At 45.7% G+C, this 22,356-nt stretch overlaps 1 protein-coding gene across 1 annotated transcript; it reads left to right on the forward strand.

Annotated features, from left to right (window-relative positions):
- The first annotated feature begins 1,468 nt into the window (after positions 1–1,468).
- Positions 1,469–21,254, forward strand: LOC129713012 (nodal-like). Its single transcript, XM_055661857.1, has 3 exons — positions 1,469–3,604; positions 11,306–12,117; positions 18,908–21,254. Exons 1-3 carry the CDS (start codon positions 3,235–3,237, stop codon positions 19,058–19,060), a joined length of 1,335 nt encoding a protein of 444 aa, XP_055517832.1. The 5' UTR covers positions 1,469–3,234; the 3' UTR covers positions 19,061–21,254.
- Positions 21,255–22,356: the final 1,102 nt, after the last annotated feature.

Below are 22,356 nucleotides of genomic sequence, written 5' to 3' on the forward strand. Positions count from 1 at the left end.
ATGGTGGAAATGTCAGTACCAGTGATGGATTGGGCAGTGTTCACCATTTTCTTGTGATATCCTTCATCTTGGGTATTCGAGTTACCGAACCAGTCATGATGCAACCCGTCAACATGTCCTCTACCATGCACCTGTAGACGTTCAATAGAGAGCATTAATTAACGTACCAAATCTCCTCATTCTTATAAAGAAGTAAAGGCATTGACAGGCTTCCGTTCCAATGTGCTGGGTCCTCAGAGATCACTAAAGTTGAAGTCCTGCTTCTTAAACTCTTTCCTAGCTCCTTAAGGGCCTGTCCCACTTTCCCGAGTTATTCACGAATTCTCCCGAGTTTTCAAACTCGCAGAATGTTCGTAACGAGTCCGTAGCAGGCCGCAGGAGTCTGTGGATATATCGTAGCGGCTCGTTATGCCAACCGCAGATACTCGGGGCATCAGGTAAGTCGGGACGTTTTTTCAGCCTGATGAAAAATGTCCACAGGTAAAATAATAGCCCCGAGTACCTAGGGCTGGCATAACGAGCCACTACGATATATCTACCGACTCCTACGGACTCGTTACGAACAATTGAAAACTCGGGAGAATTTGTGAATAACTCGGGAAAGTGGGACAGGCCCTTGTATTGTATTGTATTGTATTGTATATCTTTATTGTCATTTCCTGAGTATTCGCATACCCAGAGGAAACAAAAAAACGTTTCTCAACCAGTGTCCATTCAGTGTGCATGAAAAATAAATAGAAATAAAAAATACATGTATCATGAACAAATTTAACACTCTACTAAACATTCAACAGGCGTTCCGACCGGCAGCGGCACAACAGTGGCTCTGCTGCAGTGTGTCCAGGTTGGGGGTTCGAGCGCGATACTTGGCAGGGAGCAAAGTCCATTTAACAGTCTTATAGCCTGTGGGAAGAAGCTGAGGAGCATCCTGCTGGTTTTGCAGCTAATGCTCCTATACCTCTTCCCAGATGGCAGGATGGAGAAAATGTCATGCGATGGGTGGTAAGGGTCTTTGATGATGGAGATGGCTCTGCTGATACATCTCTTCCTGTATATGTCCAGCAGGAAGGGGAGTGGAGCACCAATAATCCTGCTGGCGGTCTTCACTATCCTGTCTAGTTAGTGCCGTTCGTACGCCTTGCAGCTCCCGAACCAGGAAGTGATGCCGTAGGTCAATGTGCTCTCGACAGTCCCCCTATAAAAAGTCCGTAGGTGTGTGGTGGGGAGGCCTGCTTTACGTAGTCTTCGGAGAGGGTGTCGCGCTGCTGGGCTCTCTTGACCAGAGCTGTGGTGTTGGCCGTGGACGTCAGGTCATCAGATTTAGATTCTGCCTGCAGGACTTCATCTACCTGTGTTAATATAGACCACAATGTCTGGGATATACTGTATCTCATCTCCAGAATGATCACCAGCTACCTGTTGATATCCCCAACCTTGTCACCACGTGGGCAACATGCCATCCTGAACCCTATAAGCTGTCAAATAAACATCGGGCTGCTCCTAACAACTTGCAAGGATGGAGCAGCTTTGACATGGCAAGATGTTTGAGAAGATTATGGCCAGATAACTTATTTGGTAATGAGGGCAGGTGACCAAATGCTTGCTTAAGCAATGTGGTAAACAAGACAGTGAGGAGGATAAGAAGGTATTATCCATAGGGAGAGATTGGGTGAACTTGATTTTTTTTTCCAGAGCACTGGAGACTGAGGGGAGACCACAGAGAGTATAAAATAATATGAGAGGCATAGACAGGGTAGACAGTCAGAACCTTTTCCCCAGGATGGAAATACCAAAGAGTAAAGGGCACAGTTTTACGGTGATGGGGCAAAGTTTAAAGGACATGTGCAGGGCGCTGCTACCATAAAATTATCTGATTTACCCAAAGTTAAATTGAGATATATACATTTGTTAGACTCATGGAAATTAAATAATAATTTTACTTTCTTAAATAACTAAAATATTTTATTACATTCAAATTTTAAAATTACATTAAAATAAAGGAAGTGCTAAAAATTGGCAGTGCAGTGTAATCATGGAATTGCATGATGGATTTCCAAGAGCTTCTTGTTTCAATTCATCCCATGCAAAGAATTGTCAAATACAAACACTTTACTTCAGACACACAAAGGATGGTGGGTGTATGGAACGAGCTGCCAGAGCAGGTAGCTGTGGCAGGATCTGTGGCAACTTTTAAGCAATTAGACAGGTACATGGATAAAACAGGTTGAGAGGGACATGGCCAAACGCAGGCAGGTGGGATTTGGTACTAGTGCAGGTGGGACATGTTTTGTCAGTGTGGGCATGTTGGGCCGAAGGGCCTGTTTTCACGCTGTATGACTTTGTGACACGGTCAGGATGAATGTGGGGGTTAGTTAAATCGTTTAAATGTAATTAGTGAAATAAATTTGTATCCAGTTCCACCTGCTTCGATATTTGTTGTTAAATTTAACCGTTTCCAGTCCACATTTAAAAAACAAAGATAGACTTCCAATGCCCGGTTGTTACGGTTTATCGCTAATTTTTCCAACGGTATAAATGCTTACTAAACACGATTCTGTGATTTCAACGCAAAAATAAATCCTAGGACGCAGGCGACATTGGCGGCGGGCGTCCATACAAAATGTGTATTTTAGTGTGGGAATTAACTGCCAATGCTCTTAAACCAACAACCTGTGCATAAAATATGTAGGAGGGAACTGCAGATGCTGGTTTAGACCGAGGATAGACACAAAAACCTGGAGTGACTCAGCGGGCCAGACAGCATCTCTGGAGAAACCCATTCCTTTTCTCCAGTCCGACCCGCTGAGTTTTACTCCAATTTTTTGTGTCAACCTAGTTGGGTTTGCCGCTGAGCCTCTGGGGATTGATTACAACTGACCAGGTCACGCAATGTACTTTCATCTCGTATCAAATTGATTTTGTTCCTCGCGGTTGCAAATTGCCCAGTAACTCATTTCAATGTCGTTCGCTTTTTTTTTGTGGCAAGAGTGTTATGTAACAACTTCTCGGCGCGTCTATCGCTTCTACACATCTAAAGGCTTCATTATAATGAAACATCGAAACTCCCGAGTAACGCTGAATAATTGGACAATTGCAAGGAACAAAAGAAACGCCGTGGAACACGGAGTAACAAGTAAAATTCCCGTTGTCTTACAAAACTAATTACTACCTGTCATATTGATCAGGAATAGGTAGAATTAGTGAAATAATGACTTTCGATCTGTCTGGGACAGTATGTGGGTCGCTGCGCAGGGAATGGTTCTGTATAAAGGGCGGGCGATTGACTTATCAAGCATCTCAGTAGCCATGAAGTTCCCAATCACAGCGTTGCTGGCGGCTGTGGTCCACTTGCCAGTGGTCATGGCGTTCTCGCCCGCTAACTGGACTTGGCGTGTGTTGGAAACTAAACCAGGCCCCCTGCCGACCAGAAGGGAGGTGGCAACTTTCATCCGCAGCCTGGAGGCTCGTAACATCAGCTTGAGCCTGCCCTCGCATATGATCAACCTGTACCGCAGTTCCAACTCGAGGAACTACACTGGTCTCTCCACTCACGAAAGGCCCGTGCTGCCGGAGGCCGACACCGTGCGGAGCCTGGTGGCGAAAAGTAAAGTATTTGTTTTTCTGTGTAACTTCGTTCTGTGTGTAGTCATAGAAACATAGAAACATAGAAATTAGGTGCAGGAGTAGGCCATTCGGCCCTTCGAGCCTGCACCGCCATTCAATATGATCATGGCTGATCATCCAACTCAGTATCCCGTACCTGCCTTCTCTCCATACCCCCTGATCCCCTTAGCCACAAGGGCCACATCTAACTCCCTCTTAAATATAGCCAATGAACTGGCCTCAACTACCCTCTGTGGCAGAGAGTTCCAGAGATTCACCACTCTCTGTGTGAAAAAAGTTCTTCTCATCAAATCATTTAAAGGATTTCCCCTTTATCCTTAAGCTGTGACCCCTTGTCCTGGACTTCTCTAACATCGGGAACAATCTTCCTGCATCTAGCCTGTCCAACCCCTTAAGAATTTTGTAAGTTTCTATAAGATCCCCTCTCAATCTTCTAAATTCTAGAGAGTATAAACCAAGTCTATCCAGTCTTTCTTCATAAGACAGTCCTGACATCCCAGGAATCAGTCTGGTGAACCGTCTCTGCACTCCCTCTATGGCAATAATGTCCTTCCCAGTCTTGACATGAGATGCTTTCTATTTCAGTCGCCTTCTCATGTGGCAGGCGATTGTCTCCAAATCACTGTCCCAGACATAGCCAATCTGGTCCAATCCACATTCATGCTTTGATGGCTTTGAACAGGGATTGCCCGGAGGATGAAGGCGAGTCGTGGTCTGGTTTGGAATGCAGAATCTTTTCAGTCTGTCTGTTTTGCGGGCGAATTCCCAGCAATTGGCATTCCCCAATCCACATTCCCTAACACACGATGAGGCCAGATTTGGTAACTAACTCCAGGTCCTTTGTGTTTTTCTTCTCCAAAGCACTTCATTCAACCCGTGCTTTTTATAGGAAACTTTCATTTCTATAGCGCCATTCAGACCCTCGGCTTTTGAAGTGCGTTTGAAGTATTGTCACTGGGTAATGTTCTCAATACGGCAACATTGCTGGCGGCAAACTAACGCAAAGCGGGTTGTCTGCTCGGTGTAACTTTAAAAAGATGGTGTCTTTTGGGGATAGTATAGTGAGGAAGAGTTTCGCGTTTCATATTAACTTGAAGAGCACCTGATTTTCATTTTTTCTCTTATGAAAACCAAAGATCTTTGATAAAAACTGCTCATAAATCTATCCCCACTTACCCGCTCGATTCCAATCCCTTGTGTCCAGCCGCTACTCTATCGACCACTCCAACCCCCACCCCCACCCCGTTCCGAGTGTGTTCAAAGGCAAGGGTTACAGCAATGTGTGATAGTTATGTGTTATTGTGTAGGAATTAGGAACTGCAGATGCTGGTTTAAACCGAGAGAGACACAAAAAAAAGCTGGAGTAACTCAGCGGGTCAGACAGCATCTCTGGAGAAAACGAAAAGTTGACGTTTCGGGTCGAGACCCTTCTTCAGAAATCTGAGGAAGTCAGAAGTCTGAAGAAGGGTCTCGCCCCGAAACGTCACCTCTTCCTTTCCTCCAGAGATGCTGTCTGACCCGCTGCGTTACTCCAGTTTTTTGTGTCTTATCTTTAGTTGTTGTTTGGTTACAAGAGTGCAATTGTCCCTTTGGTACGGGAGTTGTTTGCATGAAATAATAACGCAGGAGCACCGGCCTATGAATGACAAATTGGACCTCTTCTCAGTGTCGTTAGTAACAGCGGAAATAGATGAGTACATGGATGCATAATAGACACGCCATTGTAGGTTGGGCAATAAAATAAAAAGGACATAATCTAACTATTCATTAGCTATTTACTTTACACTATATGGTGAATCTGTCGTGCGATATATCCATATTTTTGTGTGTTATTTCCGAAAACAGAGAAATAGGTGCAGTAGTCCATTCGGCCCTTCGAGCCAGCACTGCCATTCATTATGATCATGGCAGATTATCTAAAATCAGTACCCCGTTCCTGCTTTTCCCCATATTCCTTGGTCCTTTAGCCTTAAGAGCTAAATCCAACTCTCTCTTGAAAACAAACATCCAGTGAATTGGCCTCCCGCTCCCCACTGCCTTCTGTGGCAGAGAATTCCATCATCAACAATTTCAACCTGTCAGATATTTCTCAATAAAGCAACACAGAGTGCCGGAGTAATTCAACGGGCCACGCGGCGTCCCTGGAGAACATGGACAGCAGTTGGCTATGCATGTTCTCCAGAGATGCTGCCTCGCCCCCTGAGTTACTCCAGCATTTCGTGTCTTCTTTTTAAACCAGTATCTGTGGTTCCTTGTTTCTGCAGACATTTCTCACTGTATGTTTGACAGCATCAGTGACTTATCCGTGCGAGAGAAACTAAACGGAACGCCCCCATCCCACCTAATGATGAGGATAAAACTGACCTCTCAAAAACGTGTTTCATTAGCACCACAGATTACGCCGCGCTGAAACGCTGACTATTCAAATGTCGTGTCAATTGTTGTCTTGTGGGGTGGAACAATTTTATTGTTTAAGGGATGGAGTGCAGGTAGACAAAAAAAAACTGGAATAACTCAGCGAGTCAGGCAGCATCTCTGGAAAAGGGTGACGTTTCGAGCCGAGACCCTTCTTCAGACGGGATGGAGAGGGTGTGTGGGATTTGGTCATGCGAGATTTTTGTAAGAAAGCATTCTTCCGATTTTCCTGAGTGTTTAGCGATTATGGAAGGGTGGATGAGTTGTATAGGATAAAGGTAGCGAGGTTACATTAAAGTTTTTGATCATGCGTCCTGCCGCCCAGAGGAAAAACAATCCACTTACAAACAGAGACGACCAGGAACTGAAAATGCTGGTTTACAAAAAAACTCAAAAATGCTGGAGAAACTCAGGGGGTCAGGCAGCATCTCCGGAGAACATGGGTAGGTGACGTTTCGGAAAGGGACCCTTCTTAGATCTGAAGAAGGGTCCCGACCCCAAACGTCACCTATCCACATTCTTCAGAGATGCTGCCTGACCCTCTGAGTTTTTCCAGAACTGTCTTTTTTCCCGCTTAAAAACAACTGTCTTATTTAATGGGCAATATGAATACAACTTCTCAGAAACACGGTATCATTTCACAATGCATTAATTGGATAGACAAGCGCTGTTCCTTATACTTGCAAAGAGGCATTTCAAGTTCCTTTACTCCAGGTGAGACCACATCTGGAGCACTGTGTGCAGTTTTGGTCTCCTAATTTGAGGAAGGACATCCATTATTATTGAAGCAGTGCAGCGTAGGTTCACGAGGTTAGTCCCCGGGATGGCGGGACTGTCATATGAGGAAAGATTGGAAAGACTGGGCTTGTGTTCACTGGAATTTAGAAAAACGAGAGGGGATCTTATAAAAACATATAACATTATAAAAGGACTGGACAAGCTAGATGCAGGAAAAATGGTTCCAATTCTGGGAAAGTCCAGAACCAGGGGCCACAGTCTAAGAATAAAGGGGAGGACATTTAAAACTGAGATGAGAAAAAAACTTTTTCACCCAGAGAGTTGTGAATTTGTGTGAATTCACTGCCACAGAATGCAGTGGAGGCCAATTCTCTGGATGAATTTAAAAGAGTTAGATAGAGCTCTTGTGGCTAGCGGAATCAAGGGGTATGGGGAGAAGGCAGGCACAGGTTACTGATCATGGATGATCAGCCATGATCACAATGAATTGCGGTGCTGGCTCGAAGGGCCGAATAGCCTCCTCCTGCACCTATTTTCTATGTTTCTATGTTTCCAGCCTCTACACTGCAGGGAGGAGGTTCTCGTGTTCTCTTCAAAAATACACCAGACCAACATGATCAGTAATCGATAATACTGCGTGCCTAGCCGAAAGCAAGGCTCAACCATTAGTTAATGTGGTTACCCAGCATTTACTCAATATCGTGAGCATTTCTTTCCCTAACGTACGGGGAAACGGGGAAGTACACCTTCTGCAGTTGTACAGAGCCCTAGTGAGACCACACCTGGAGTATTGTGTGCAGTTTTGGTCCCCTAATTTGAGGAAGGACATTCTTGCTATTGAGGGAGTGCAGCTTAGGTTTACAAGGTTAATTCCCGGGATGGCGGGACTGTCATATGCTGAGAGAATGGAGCAGCTGGGCTTGTACACTCCGGAGTTTAGAAGGATGAGAGGAGATCAGCCATGATCACATTGAATGGCGGTGCTGGCTCGAGTGGCCAACTCCTGCACCTATTGTCTATTGTCTATTGTCTATTGACGCGCGGAAACTGATTCCAGGTAAAACCGCAAGTTTATATTGAAACACAACTAGAAATGATGGAATAGGTCTATTTTCTCAGTCCACAGCTGCTGCCTGACAATTTCCAGCATTTTCTAATTGTATTCCAGATTTCCAGCATCAGATTTTATTTACTTTTCAACCGCGTGTTTACATATATAGGAAGCTAACGCAATGATTAAATCCATTGCATATTGGCCTTCCTTAACCGTTCGTGTGTAGGAAGGAACTGCAGGTGCTGAATTACATCGAAAATAGACACAAAATGCTGGAGTAACTCAGCGGGACAGGCAGCAACAATAACCGGCCGCCGTTCGTGTGTTCAGCATCTCCAGAGCACGATTGGGCAGCCCGGACAACATTTCACAAAAAAGCAACCCGATAACGATCTTGAAGTGTCCCGACGGGAAACGTCCCCTGTCAGTTTCCCTCCACGGATGCTGCCCGACCCGCTGAGTTCTTCCAGCAAATAGTCTTTTGCTTACGACCCAAAACCTGGTTTGGTGGGGGGGGGGGGTTAGAGAATAAATACTGGGCAGGAAATTGTTCCAACTTCGCTGCCTCTTCTGGGAGAATTGGGAAATCCTACAGCCATTTGAGCTGGTGCGTGTGGTGGCCTTCTCGACATCTCAGCCCACGGCACGGCTCTGCTGCCTGGGGTGGCTGTTGACTGAGGACTAGTCATTATAGTTCAAGGGGCCGAGAAGATACCGCGACATCATTTGCAGCTGAGCAGTGGTGTGCCCGGGTCTCTGGAAGTGTACCTTGAGCAGAGTTAACACAGATGAGAGCTCATTTGTTTAGGAAACGAAGGAACTGTAGATGCTCGTGTGAACCATAGATAGACACAAAATGCTGGAGTAACTCAATGGGACAGACAACATCTCTGGGGCGACGTTTCGGGTCGAGACCTTTCTTCTGAGATGTGTTGTCAACTTTGAATTTTGTATGTAGTTTTAGTTGAGTTTATTGTCACGTGGACCGAAGTACAGTGGCAATATTGTTGCTGTGTGCTCTCCAGTCTGCGGGAAAACTGTACATGATTACAATCGAGCCGCTTCCAGTGTACAGATGTGGGATAAAGGGAATAACCTTTCGTGCAAGCAAAATTCCATAAAGATAATGTGAGGGTCTCCAATGATAAGGTCAGGACCACTGTCCAGTCCGCCATAGGGTCGTTCAGTTAATAGACAATAGACAGTAGGTGCAAGGAGTAGGCCATTCGGCCCTTCGAGCCAGCACCGCCATTCAATGTGATCATGGCTGATCATCCCCAATCAGTTCCCCGTTCCTGCCTTCGCCCCATATCCCCTGACTCCGCTATTTTTAAGAGCCCTATCTAGCTCTCTCTTGAAAGCATCCAGAGAACCAGCCTCCACTGCCCTCTGAGGCAGAGAATTCCACTCAGACAGTTGTCGATTAAAAGCTAGTTATTTCCCTGGTTTAATACCTAATTGTGTTTCCCCCTGAAATTTCAAACGCAATGGTCAATGTGGAATTGGGTCGTGTGCAGTTGCTCCGCGGCCTTGTCCTGCTCCTACCGCTCGGCGCTTTAACCTGGCGTTCCGTGTCAGCCCTTCGCTTCTTCCCGTCCTCTCCACCAAAGGCTGACATGTTAGATCCCTACAAATGTTGGACCCTAATGCCTCTTTATTCTAAAGACAATGTGCTGGGGATAACTCAACGGGTCAGACAGCATCTCTGGAGCCAGACAAAATTGCTGGAGAAACTCAGCGGGTGGAGAAGGGTTTCGGCCCGAAACGTTGCCTATTTCCTTCGCTCCATAGATGCTGCCGCACCCGCTGAGTTTCTCCAGCAATTTTGTCTACCTTCGATTCTCCAGCATCTGCAGTTCCTTTTTGGACATCTCTGGAGGCAGCCAGACACACTGTATGGAAGCAGGCTCTTTTGGCCATTGCCGACCAATCTATACTAGTCCCATTTATACTAGCCCCATCTACATTAGTCCCACTTGTCCACATTTGGTCTGTATATCTAAACCTTTCCTATCCGTGTACCTGTCCAAATGTATTTTCAATGTAGTTATAGTATCTGCCTCAACTACCTCCTCTGGCAGCTCATGCCATATACTTGGATAGACTTGGATAGGCGATTTTCGGGTCGGGACTCTTCATATAAACTAATCTCATCTGTTTGTTCATGATCCATATCCCCCCCCCCCCCCCCCCCCCCCCCCCCCCCCCCCTGCATGCCATGTGTCTGCTTAAAAAACTCTTAAAATCTAGTATCCTATTTCTCTCCACCGCCACCACCCCTAGTATCGCGTTCCAGCCTCTCATCGCCGTCTGCGTAAAAAAAAACTTGTTCGCGCAACTCCATTTAGAAACAAGCAACCACAGGTGCTGGTACACAAAAAAAAGCTGGAGAAACTCAGCGGGTGCAGCAGCATCTATGGAGCGAAGGAAATAGGCAACGTTTCGTGCCGAAACGTTGCCTATTTCCTTCGCTCCATAGATGCTGCTGCGCCCGCTGAGTTTCTCCAGCTTTTTTTGTGTACCTTCGATTTTCCAGCATCTGCAGTTCCTTCTTAAACACAGGTGCTGGTAACTCAGTGGGGTTTAGGCTGCATTTGTAGGAAAGAACTGCAGACGTCGGTTTGAATCGAAAGCAGACACAAAATGCTGGAGTAACTCAGCGGGACAGGCAGTATCTCTGGAGTGATGTTCCGGGTCTAGACGCTTCTTCAGACAGGCTCTCCAATGAGATGGTAGCTCAGCTCCGCTCTGTAGTTGTTGATGGGATAGCTCAGTTGCCTGTTGGGTGTAGTCATTAATGTACGTAAAATATTGAGCAGTGTCAGCGCAGTTGAAGGTCAGTAGAAGATCCAGAACAAGGGGTCACAGTTTAAGGATAAGGGGACCGAGATGAGAAAAAAAAATCACACAGAGAGTGGTGAATCTGTGGAATTCTCTGCCACAGAAGGTAGTTGAGGCCAGTTCGTTGGCTATATTTAAGAGGGAGTTAGATGGAGGCAATTCGGACTGTAAACGCCTTTCTCACCAGGGACTAACTCTACAGAACGTTTTTCCTTCTATTATTTATTATGTAAAAGAATATGTGTGTTATGATTGTGTTTATAATTTGTTTGGTTGTTTTGTTGTTTGTCTTTTGCACAAAAGTCCGCGAGCATTGCCACTTTCATTTCACTGCACATCTCGTATGTGTATGTGACAAATAAACTTGACTTGACTTGACTTGACTTGATGTGGCCCTTGTGGCTAAAGGGATCAGGGGGTATAGAGAGAAGGCATGTACAGGACTGAGTTGGATGATCAGCCATGATCATATTAAATGGCGGTGCAGGCTCGAAGGGCCGAATGGCCTACTCCTGCACATAGTTTCTATGTGTCTATGATAACAGCAGGAAAGAAACATTTGTTGTATCTGGACGTGTGCGTATCCTCGCTCGCTCTCACTCAATGTAACCGCTGTTGTTCACCTTTCTCTAGGTTTCCGTCACAACGGGAGCCGCTGGATTGTCACCTTTGACATGTCGAGCCTCGCCGCCAACGAGCAGCTTCAGTTCGCCGAGCTGAGGATCAGTGTGCCGGCCTTCGCCGAGTCCTGCTCGCTGCTGGAGATCCGCCACCACTCTCAGTACCCGTGTGGCCCCAGCGTCTGCCAAGACCAGCTGGTCCTGGGATCCTTCCCTCCCGACTCGGCGCTGGAGGACTCGGCCGGCTGCGCCGTGTACAACGTTACCGACATCCTGCGGCGCTGGATGAGCCGCGGCCAGGGTGAGAGTGGCGACCTTCCGCCGACAGAGAGCCTGGCGTGCAAGAGGAAGCGGTCGCTGCCGGACCCCATGGCCAAAGCCAAGCCCGAGAGCAAGGAGATGGCCTTACTCTTGGTGTTCTCCCGGAGAGCAGAGCGCAGTTGCTCGGGGACATCCTCGCTGCTGAAAGACGCTAAAGGTTCCAGGCGAGTGCGGAGACCCCACAAGAGGAAAGGTGGGCGGCGAAAGCAGGGGGGCAAGTCTGGCCGGGGCCGGGGCCGGGGCAATGACAGAGGCCGGGGTAGGGGTAAGGGTAAGGGCAGAGCGGGGCGCAGCGGAGCCCCTCGCCACCGGCACGCCCGCCACCACGGCAAGGCGGGCAACTCGACTCCGTGCCGGAGGGTCAAATTTGAAATTAAATTTGGTAAAATCGGCTGGGGTGCCTGGGTGATCTTCCCCAAGGTGTACAACGCTTTCCGCTGCCAGGGGGAGTGTCCCATTCCAACCGGAGAGGATGTTAAACCCACCAACCATGCCTACATGCAGGTAAGGTCCTCAATGCCTTAATATGCCCTCCTTCATGTTAGTTCCGTTTTTAGAGATACAGCGCGGGTTGTTTTGTCCGCGCCGACCCACCCACTTTCCACGCCACTGCACATCTCGTATGTGTATGTGACAAATAAACTCTCCAAATGCCCGCAACAAAGAGTTCCGTTTAGCGATACAGCGCGGCCAAGTCCTTAGTATCCGAGTCCGCGCCGAGCAGCGATTTAGTATCGCCGTTTCTCTCCACCGCCACCAACAAAGATCTTATAGCGCTATAAGGGCCACCACCCCCTAGTATCGCGTTCCAGCCTCTCATCGCCGTCTGCGTAAAAAAAAAACTTGTTCGCGCAACTCCATTTAGAAACAAGCAACCACAGGTGCCGGTACACAAAAAAGCTGGAGAAACTCAGCGGGTGCAGCAGCATCTATGGAGCGAAGGAAATAGGCAACGTTTCGTACCGAAACGTTGCCTATTTCCTTTGCTCCCGCTGCACCCGCTGAGTTTCTCCAGCTTTTTTTTGTGTACCTTCGATTTTCCAGCATCTGCAGTTCCTTCTTAAACACAGGTGCTGGTAACTCAGTGTGGTTTAGGCTGGTTGTTGATATCAAAGGTTAGACCCATTGAACAAGATTTAAAAGGCTGGACCTCTTCCCCTCTGGAAAAGATGTCGAGAGGACGCTTAATGCCAGTATTTACTGAGGTGAATAACTATGATGGGCAGATGTAATTAGACTGTTCGTGTCCAAAACTAGAGATCACAAATGTATTTAAGAAGGAACTGCAGATGCTGGAAAATCGAAGGTAGACAAAAATGCTGGAGAAACTCAGCGGGTGCAGCAGCATCTATGGAGCGAAGAAAATAGGCAACGTTTCGGGCCGAAACCCTTCTTTAGACTGATGTATGATGGCCACTAATGGCCAACAAGAGATTTAGAGGAACCATCATTCAGTACCTTTATGCCCCTGTCCCACTTAGGAAACCTGAACGGAAACCTCTGGAAAATTTGTGCCCCACCCAAGGTTTCCGTGCGGTTCCCGGAGGTTTTTGTCAGTCTCCCTACCTGCTTCCACTACTTGCAAACTTTGGGGCGCAAAGTCTCCAGAGGTTTCCGTTCAGGTATCCCGTGCTGGAGAAACTCAGTAGGCCAGGCAGCATCTGTGGAGGGAATTTCGGGTCAGGACCCTTCTTCAGACTGGGATCCCGACCCTAAACACCCTCTTGTCATTTACCTCCAAAGATGCTGCCCGGTTGGCTGAGGTTCTCCAGCACTTTGTGTATTGCTTAAGATTCTAACATGTGTCAAAGGGGTTATGGGGAGAAGGCAGGAGAATTAGTTTAGGATGGGAGAGATAGATCAGTTATGATTGAATGGTAGAGTATGTTTAATTCTATTCCATTCACTTATTATCTTATGTTCTGCAGTTCCTTGTACCTCAATTGAATTAGACTGCAGGATGTGCATTAAAGTGGAAAACGTTAAGAGACACAGTATGGAAACATGGTCACAGGTCCATCTGCCCACTGAGTCCACGCCAACCACTGATCCTTCATTCACACTAGTTACATATTATCCTACTTTTGTCAATCCATTAACTACCCTTTTAATGGGACAATTAACCCAGAAAACCGCACATCCTTGGGATGGCAGTGAATCCGGAGCAGCCGGGAAAAACCCCCCACGGTCACAGGTAGAACGTGCAAACTCCACACAGACAGCACCCGAGGTCAGGATCGAATGCGGAACTCTGGCGCTGTGAGGCAGCAGCTCCGATTCTGACTTTCTTCAACTCTTGCTGACAGTAAAGCTGCGCTCTTTCTGTAACTGCTGAAATGATATTGGCGCAGAACAAAGATGTTCTTTGTTCGTATATATATAGACGGCATACACGTGCCAAATATGTGACCATGCCAGCTCTTCAACTGTAGCTTTCACTTTTAATCCCATTTCCCTTTTCACTTCCCCATATACATTTGTATCCTGTCTTTTCAAATTTATATCCAGTTCTTAAAAGGTGCAATGCATGGCCCCAGTATTCATACATAAATCATAGGAGCATAATTAAGTCATTCGGCCCATCTAATCTATTCCACCATTCAATCATGGCTGATCTATCTATTCCTCTCAACTCAATTTTCCTGCCTGCTCCCCATAACCCTCCACATGTCTGTGGAGAATCTTTCAATCTAAAAAAATCCCAATATTTGAGCAAAAACAGCCCAAAGCCCTAGTGCAACAATCACCTCACCCAGGGCACAACAACTTATTCTGTCTTCCAGTTATGTAGTTGCAAACTTTTCTTCAAAGAATTTGTGGCTTCAGCCCTCATTATCTCTTTAACTAAAATTCAATTGCAATCCTAACTTTCCTGTAGTTCAAGCCTTTTTCATTCTTCTTATTCCAAATACAGCGCCCTCTGCCGTAGCAGCTTCCAGATTCTCTCCCTAAGCATTTTACCTTTAAACAAACCAACACGGTCTTCAGTCACCCACCCTGTAAGCCCTGTGCTCTGTGTTTGTGTGCTTTCATTGTTTTTTTTGAAACATTCTAATAATCATAAATAAATAGGTAAAGGCTTGACCTTTTAAAAAATGTTACTGAATATCAGAAATGTTGAGTTATTGGCAGCTACAATGTTGGCCGTGTTTGTTCTGAGCAACAGTTTGGAGGTCATGTTACAGTTGTACAAGACATTGGCTTACAGGTCAGTTTATTGTCACATGTACCGAGAGGTTGAATTGGTTCGGACTTTATTTCTTGGAGTGCAGGAGGATGAGGGGCGTCTTATGGAGAGATGGAGAGAGATAAAATGAAGAGAGGAATACTGTAGGTAGGGTAATTTTTACTCGGAATAGGACATCGTTTTAAGGTGAGGGTGGGAAAGTTTGAATATACCAGAGGGTCAGCTTTTTTACACGAAGGGTGGTCGGCATATGGAATGAACTTCCGGAGGAGGTAGTTGAGGCAGGTAAACTCACAAAGTTTAAAAAACATTTGGACAGGTACATGGATGGGGTAGAGGTAGTGGGATATTGACCAAACTCAGGCAGGTGGGAAGAGTGTAGATGGGGCATGTTGGTCAGCTTGGGCAAGTTGGGATGATGGACCTGTTCCCACTCTAGATAGGGGTGATACAGTGGCCTAGCTGTAGAACTGCTCCCTCACAGTGCCAGACACCCGGGTTTGATCTTGGCCTCGTGTGTTGTCTGTGCGGAGTTTGTACGTTCTCCCTGTGACAATATGGGTCTTCTCCAGGTGCTCTGGTTTCCTCCAACACTGCAAATATGTGCAGGTTTGTAGGTTAATTGGGTTTTGTACATTGTTCGTCATGTGTCGGATAGAACTAATGTACGGGTTATAGCTGGTTGGCATGGACTCGGTGGGCTGAAGGGCCTATTTCCACGCTGTATCATTAAATTAAATCCCCTACAGCATGCGCTGAGTAAGATCCTTCCCATACCTCAAGGCGTCTCCGTGAGTGTTGGAGCTAGGTTGTTCCCATCAGTTTCTGCTGGGGTAACAGCAAGAGCTCAAATGTGCACTGTTTTTATAGGTCAACGGTGACCCCAAATGGCTTACCACTGACCACAACTTCCAGTCCAACAGCCTGAGGTTCATTCTTATCGGTTTGCAGTTCAGCCACATGTGTGCCATTTTTCGAAGTAAATAGATTTGTGTAACCTTAGCTGTGAGGACACTGTGCAGAATCTAGACACGGTTGAAGCATAGTTGTGCATCACTTTACACTGATACAACATTATAACCATATAACAATTACAGCACGGAAACAGGCCATCTCGACCCTTCTAGTCCATGCCGGACACTTATTCTCACCTAGTCCCATCTACCTCCATAACCCTCCATGGTCCCATCCTCAGACCATAACCCTCCATTCCATTCCCGTCGATATACCGATCCAATTTATTTTTAAATGATAAAATCAAACCTGCCTCCACCACTTCCACTGGAAGCTCATTCCACACAGCGACCACTCTCCGAGTAAAGAAGTTCCCCCTCACGTTATCCCTAAACTTTTGTCTCTTAATTCACAAATCAAGTCCTCTTGTTTGGATCTTCCCTACTCTCAATGGAAAAAGCTTATCCACGTCAACTCTGTCTATCCCTCTCATCATTAGAACTCATTTATCAATACACGGCAGGCCCTTTAGCTCATGGTTCTGTGCTACCACATTCTAATAACTCCCTGTACCCATGGTAATGAAACCTGTGTTTCTTAAATGTGATGAAAATTTTCATCTTTGCCTCACTTCAGGTTGTAAATTCCAGATCATTATCATTCTGTAGGATTGCAAAACATTTTCTCAGTCTGAAGAAGGCTGCCGACCCGAAATGTCACCTATCAATGTTCTCCAGAGATGCTGCCTCAGTTGCCGAGTTACCATTTTTGTGTCCTTTGCCTGATTTTAACTCCTCTGGTAAACTATGCCCTTCATAATATTATGTATCATTTAGATTCCTTTCAGTCTCTACTGTGTCAAAAGAAAGCAATGCTGACATTTCCAATCTTTCCACATAACAACAACTTTCCAAGTCCTGCTAACATCCTCCAAAAAATTTCATGCAACTTCTGGAAAGTTGTGACCAGAAATTCCTCCATCACCTCATAAAAGTGATGCAGGGCAGCCCACTGGCAGTAGAGTTACTGCCTTACAGCGCCAGAGACCCGGGTTCGATCCTGACTACGGGTGCTGTCTGTATGGATTTTGTACGTTTTCCCTGTGACCGCGTGGGTTTTCTCCAGGTGCTCTAGTTTCCTCCAACACCCCAAAGACATGCAGGTTTGTAGGTTAATTGGCTTCTGTAAATTGTCCCTAGCATGCAGAATAGAAGTAGTAGTCTGAAGAAGGGTTTCAGCCTGAAACGTCGCCTATTTCCTTAGCTCCATAGATGCTGCTGCACCCGCTGAGTTTCTCCAGCAATTTTGTGTACCTTCGATCTTCCAGCATCTGCAGTTCCTTCATGAGAACAAGTAGTGTATGGGTGATTGTTGACTCAGTGGGCCTAAGGACCCGTTGCCACGCTGTATCTCTAAACTAAACTAAAATCATAAGACCATAAGGTGTAGGAACAGAATTATGCCATTTAGCCCATTGAGTCTGCTCTGCCATTCGATCATGGCTGAGCTATTTTTCCTCTCATTCCCATTCTCCTGCTTTCTTCCCCATAACCCTGGACACCCTTTTGAATCAAGAACCTATCAATCCCCACTTTAAAAATACCCAAAGACGGCCTCCACAGCCATCTGTGGCAATGAATTCCACAGATTCACCACTCTTTGCTGAAGAAATGACTCATCATCTCCATTGTAAAGGTAGGTCATTTTAATCTGAGGCTGTGCCCTCTGGTGTTAGATTCTCACACTACTGGAAACATACACTCCCACATGCTCTCCACATCTACACTATCTAGGCCTTTCATTATTCAGTAGGTTTCAATAAGATCACCCCCCCCCCTCATTGCAATAGCTATAGTAGCAAGGTCTTGGTATTTGATTTTGAAATGGTCTCTAAGATAAACATCATAACGAATAAGCATTATCAATTCGCCAAATGGAACTACTCAAGAAAATCAGGTATAGCGTTGTGCAACAAGGTCCCAACAACTCTGCTGTGACCCAATTATCACTGAATAGATTCACTCGCAAGAAAATGGCTTGTGAATTGCCCTTTGGGAATTAAGGCAGACAGGATAAACACCTTCTGGCTTTGGACATTTACAAGCATAGGCTTGGCGATCGCTTCGCCCAACACCTCCGCTCAGTTCGCAATAACCAACCTGATCTCCCGGTGGCTCAACACTTCAACTCCCCCTCCCATTCCAAATTCGACCTTTCCATCCTGGGCCTCCTCCATGGCCAGAGTGAGGACCACCGTAAATTGGAGGAGCAGCACCTCGTATTTCGCTTGGGCAGTTTGCACCCCAGCGGTATGAACATTGACTTCTCTAATTTCAGGTAGTCCTTACTTTCTCCTCCCCTTCTCAGCTCTCCCTCAGCCCTCTGGCTCCCGCTCCCTCCCGCCCCCGCTCCTCCTTTCTTCCTCCCACCCACCCTCACATCAGTCTGAAGAAGGATTTCGACCCGAAATGTTGCCTATTTCCTTCGCTCCATAGATGCTGCCTCACCCACTGAGTTACACCAGCATTTCGTGCTATCAGCCAATTTAGTTTTGTGCTGGATAAATTGTAGGGGCAGGTTTTATAGGTTACTATCCAATATTATGCATGAACACGGGGACTTTAAGCTGCATTGTGATGATCCCTACGTTTTAAATGTGTCCCAATGTTTCTTTGCTTTGGGTCATATGTGCATAAAATTGTTGCTGCAACTCTAAAGCTGTGCCATGCACTGAATCTGAAAGGCAGGATGCAATGACACAGTGGTGTTAAAGTCAATATGTAACTAACATTTAAAATGATGAGAAAAGACAAAGTGCTGGAGTAACTCCATAGTTCAAGCCTGATCCCCCGAGTTACTCCACCACTCGTGTAAGAAGGAACTACACGATATGCTGACTTAAACCAAGATCAGACTATTTGAAAAGGGTCTCGACATGAAACGTTGCCTATTCCAATCCCCCAGAGATGCTGTCTGAACCGCTGAGTTGCTCTTACTCCACACTTTGTGTCCTTTTTTGTAAACCAGCATCTGCAGTTCCTCATTTCTATATTTAAAAATGTTAAACCAGCATCTGCAGTTCCTTGTTTCTATATTTTAAAATGTAACCTGTATTTCAAGAATTCTGAACCATGTATCTTTTTAACCCCCCAGAGTTTGCTCAAATTCCATCATCCATCGCTGGTGCCTTCCCCTTGTTGTGTCCCCACTAAAATGAGTCCAATGAGCATGCTGTACATAGAAAAGGGCGAGGTGGTGTTACGCCACCATGAGAACATGGTGGTCCGAGAGTGTGGATGTCGTTGACTTACCTCCCCGCATTAACCTCACGTGTCAAGACAAAAGCCTGTGTGGTATCGGCACGTGGCTGTGTTTAACGCATTACTCTGCACTCACGGCCCCTACAGTTCAACAGCTAACTGGTCAAGCAGTCCTGGGCACTGGTGGGAGGAGTAACCTTTCGTGGAAGTAAAAGCGCGTGGATCGATTAGTAGAACTGGGTCCAGCAGTCAAATATTCAACAGACATTGGCGAATGGTAGCGAAACTACATCCAGACAAACATTGATGCCTCCCACGGAAGATGTGCAAAGCAGATGCAAGGGGAAAGAAAATGCAAACAAGTTAAAACTGCACTGTTGTACATTATCTACATTTGAAAATGTTCCTTATTATATTTTTATAGCTCAACATATATGACTGTATAATCAGCAAAATATTTATATTAAAAATCTTATCCATACTGGAGCTGATTCTTGTGTTATGCATTTGGTTTTCTTTTAATAGCTGCACATTTTCTTTGATAATTCCAGTGATAAGGGCAGCATGCAAGTGATTAATAAAGACAACAGGAGTACAAGTTTAGTCAAGTTTTAACTCGTGTGGCCTGTACACCTGGAGTGAGATAAAGTAATCCATCAGGAGCACCCCGCGTGATAATTGTCCAGCATGCTGATATATATTGTAAAGTTATATATATGTAAAGCTTATATACACACATGTACATTCACATGTATGATCCTTAGTAGAGTTGAACATTATGGGGGAGCGGCTTAAATTAGTTGCACCAGAGGTCAGGGCCATGTACATGTTAGGGCTGAGCTCCCCGATTGTCATGGAGTCTTCAGAAGAGAAGATGATGTTCTCGATGCTGCTGGGAACCAGTCGGCATAAAAGCCAAGGGTATTGATGTTTCTTTCACAGCCTTTGAGCACTATTGATTTATTAAGATGGGGAAACTGGCTGCTTAAGGGGACAGGGGATTTGGAGGCTGTACTGGCTTTCAGATGAAGCCTCTAAACTAAAACTAGGCTATCAAACTGTACAACCTTACCCCTTCTGTCGTGGGATAGATAGAGACTGACCCACTCCTCCACAGTCTTTTCCACTGCTCACTTTAATTTCATGTATTTTGTGTTTTTATCACTGTTGGCAAATCAATTTCCCTCCTACGATAATTAGGGGTCAGAAAAGGTCCCAACCCAAAACATCACTTGTCCATGTTCTCTGGAGATGCTCTGGTTCGATGGAGGCGGAGAGAAATATATAACATTATGAGTGGTATGGGTAGGGTAGACAGTTAAAACCTTTTAACCTCCAGGGTGAAAATGTCAAAGATTGGATGGCACAATCTAAGGTCAGAGAGTAAAAGTTTAACGTAATACATTGCTGGGGGTGATAGTGGAAACTGATAGGGTCGTGTCATTCAAGCGGTTGTTAGATGGACCCATGAATAGGCAGGAAATGGAAGGGATACGGAGCACATGCAAGCACCATATGTGCGGGGATCGCTGGTCGACTCGGTGGACCATTGGGCATGTTTCACCGCTGTATCTCTAAACTAAGCTAAAAACACTAATTAGAGATAAGTTTAAGTACAGACATTTGAGACTAGTCATTCACCCCAACTGTTTGCAATCGGTTAGCTATCCTCTCTATCCATGCTAATATCAGCTGTATTGTCCCCAGCCCTCGTTGCAACACTTTACTGATGTGTTTTTGGGATTCCAAATACACTTAATCTACTGGGTTCCCCATTGACCACCTTGCTAGTTCAATACATCCTCATTTGTCAACCATTTCTCTTTCACACTGCAATCTTGAATATTATGAATGCAAATATCTCACTACTACTTCCTTAAGAAGTTTCAACATTCCAATCATGCTGCCAGGATAACTAAATTAGAATTATTTGCTTGCTCCCACTGTCTTTCCTTGAATAAAGGTGTCACATTTGTAGATTTCCTATGTATCAGATCCTCGCTGGAATCCTGGAGAACTTCGGAATATCATTACCAATCACAGCCAATAGATCTTTTTTGTAAAACACGCTAGGATTGAGACCACCAGGTTGAGGTCGGTTTTCAGCCTTTAGTCCCATCAGATAGCCTGGTACTTTTCGGCTATTAATGCAGATCTCATCAATCCAGATCAAGGGAATGCTCACAGACCCTATTCGGAGTGAAACCAAAATCATCTTTACAGGTGGGGTGCTCTATGGGCTCTGCTGAAAAAAAAAAAAAAAAAAAAAAAAGGGGGAGTAAAGAAGTCCCTGGGCTCGGCCAAAAGAAGCCAGACCTCCGGCTTTCTGCTCTAAAGGAGATTCTTGGATCACAAGACAGGGAGATGCTCCATAGATTTCATTTGATGAAGGCATTCATGAAGAAAGGTCTTGAAGGGCAGGGGGCTTGCGACCCCATCAGAAATAAGCGGCATCACAGATCACCTCCAAGGAAGAATTTCCTCAGTTCCTATCAGGGTAAAATGCTCCCCCCGCACAATTTTTTCAGGCTAATCTGTGGGAAGGACCCGCTCCAGCACCACCAATAAGATGGACATCCAAATGATCTTCACAAGATTGGCCGTGGTTGTCACTACTCCCTTCAGACATCAATTGTTCCATGGTGCACACAGTGGACGGGTTCCCAAAGTGACAGGAGCACTTCGTGGGCAGCAGGGTACGTAACATGAGGGCTGGAAATGCATCTGTCACAATGGGCCTGGTGACACCGTTGGATTCATATTCTTAAACAATTGAGCACATTCTACACACGGTTATGCAATGAGGGAAGAACAGATCACAAGGAAAGAACAGTCATTGCCCTCGAGGAGGCGAAGAACTAAGAAGCCCAGTGAATTACATCTGTGCCTTTATCACCTAACTGGTGGAAATCAAAGAACCCATTGAAACATTTCCCGATCCTGATCCATCGCTTGCTGCTACAAAGAACCAGATCGAGAATCTCACCCTATATAAGAGCCACAAAGTTGGATCCTGAGTGCAGCTCCGAAGCAGGTAGGGACTGGGAAAAACAGCAAGGGGAATGGAGTTTAATCTGGAAATGGAGAGAATGTGTTTCTTTGTGGATGGAGCACAAGTGCAGGGAAGGTGCATACACAACCCAGTGAGAGATGTGCACTCCCTTCAAGCCCTAATGCAAGAAGCTTCGCTAGAGCATTCAGATAGTAATTATCACTGAGTTGCATAATATTAAAAACATGATTACATGAATGGCTTAAACAGAGAAGGTTGCAAGCTGTTGGAAAGAAAATTTCAGTGCTTAGGGGTCAGAAAGTAACCTTAGTTTTGAGAACTTGCATTTG

Source organism: Leucoraja erinacea, chromosome 34, assembly GCF_028641065.1.
Source record: "Leucoraja erinacea ecotype New England chromosome 34, Leri_hhj_1, whole genome shotgun sequence".
Taxonomy (NCBI): Eukaryota; Metazoa; Chordata; class Chondrichthyes; order Rajiformes; family Rajidae; genus Leucoraja; species Leucoraja erinaceus.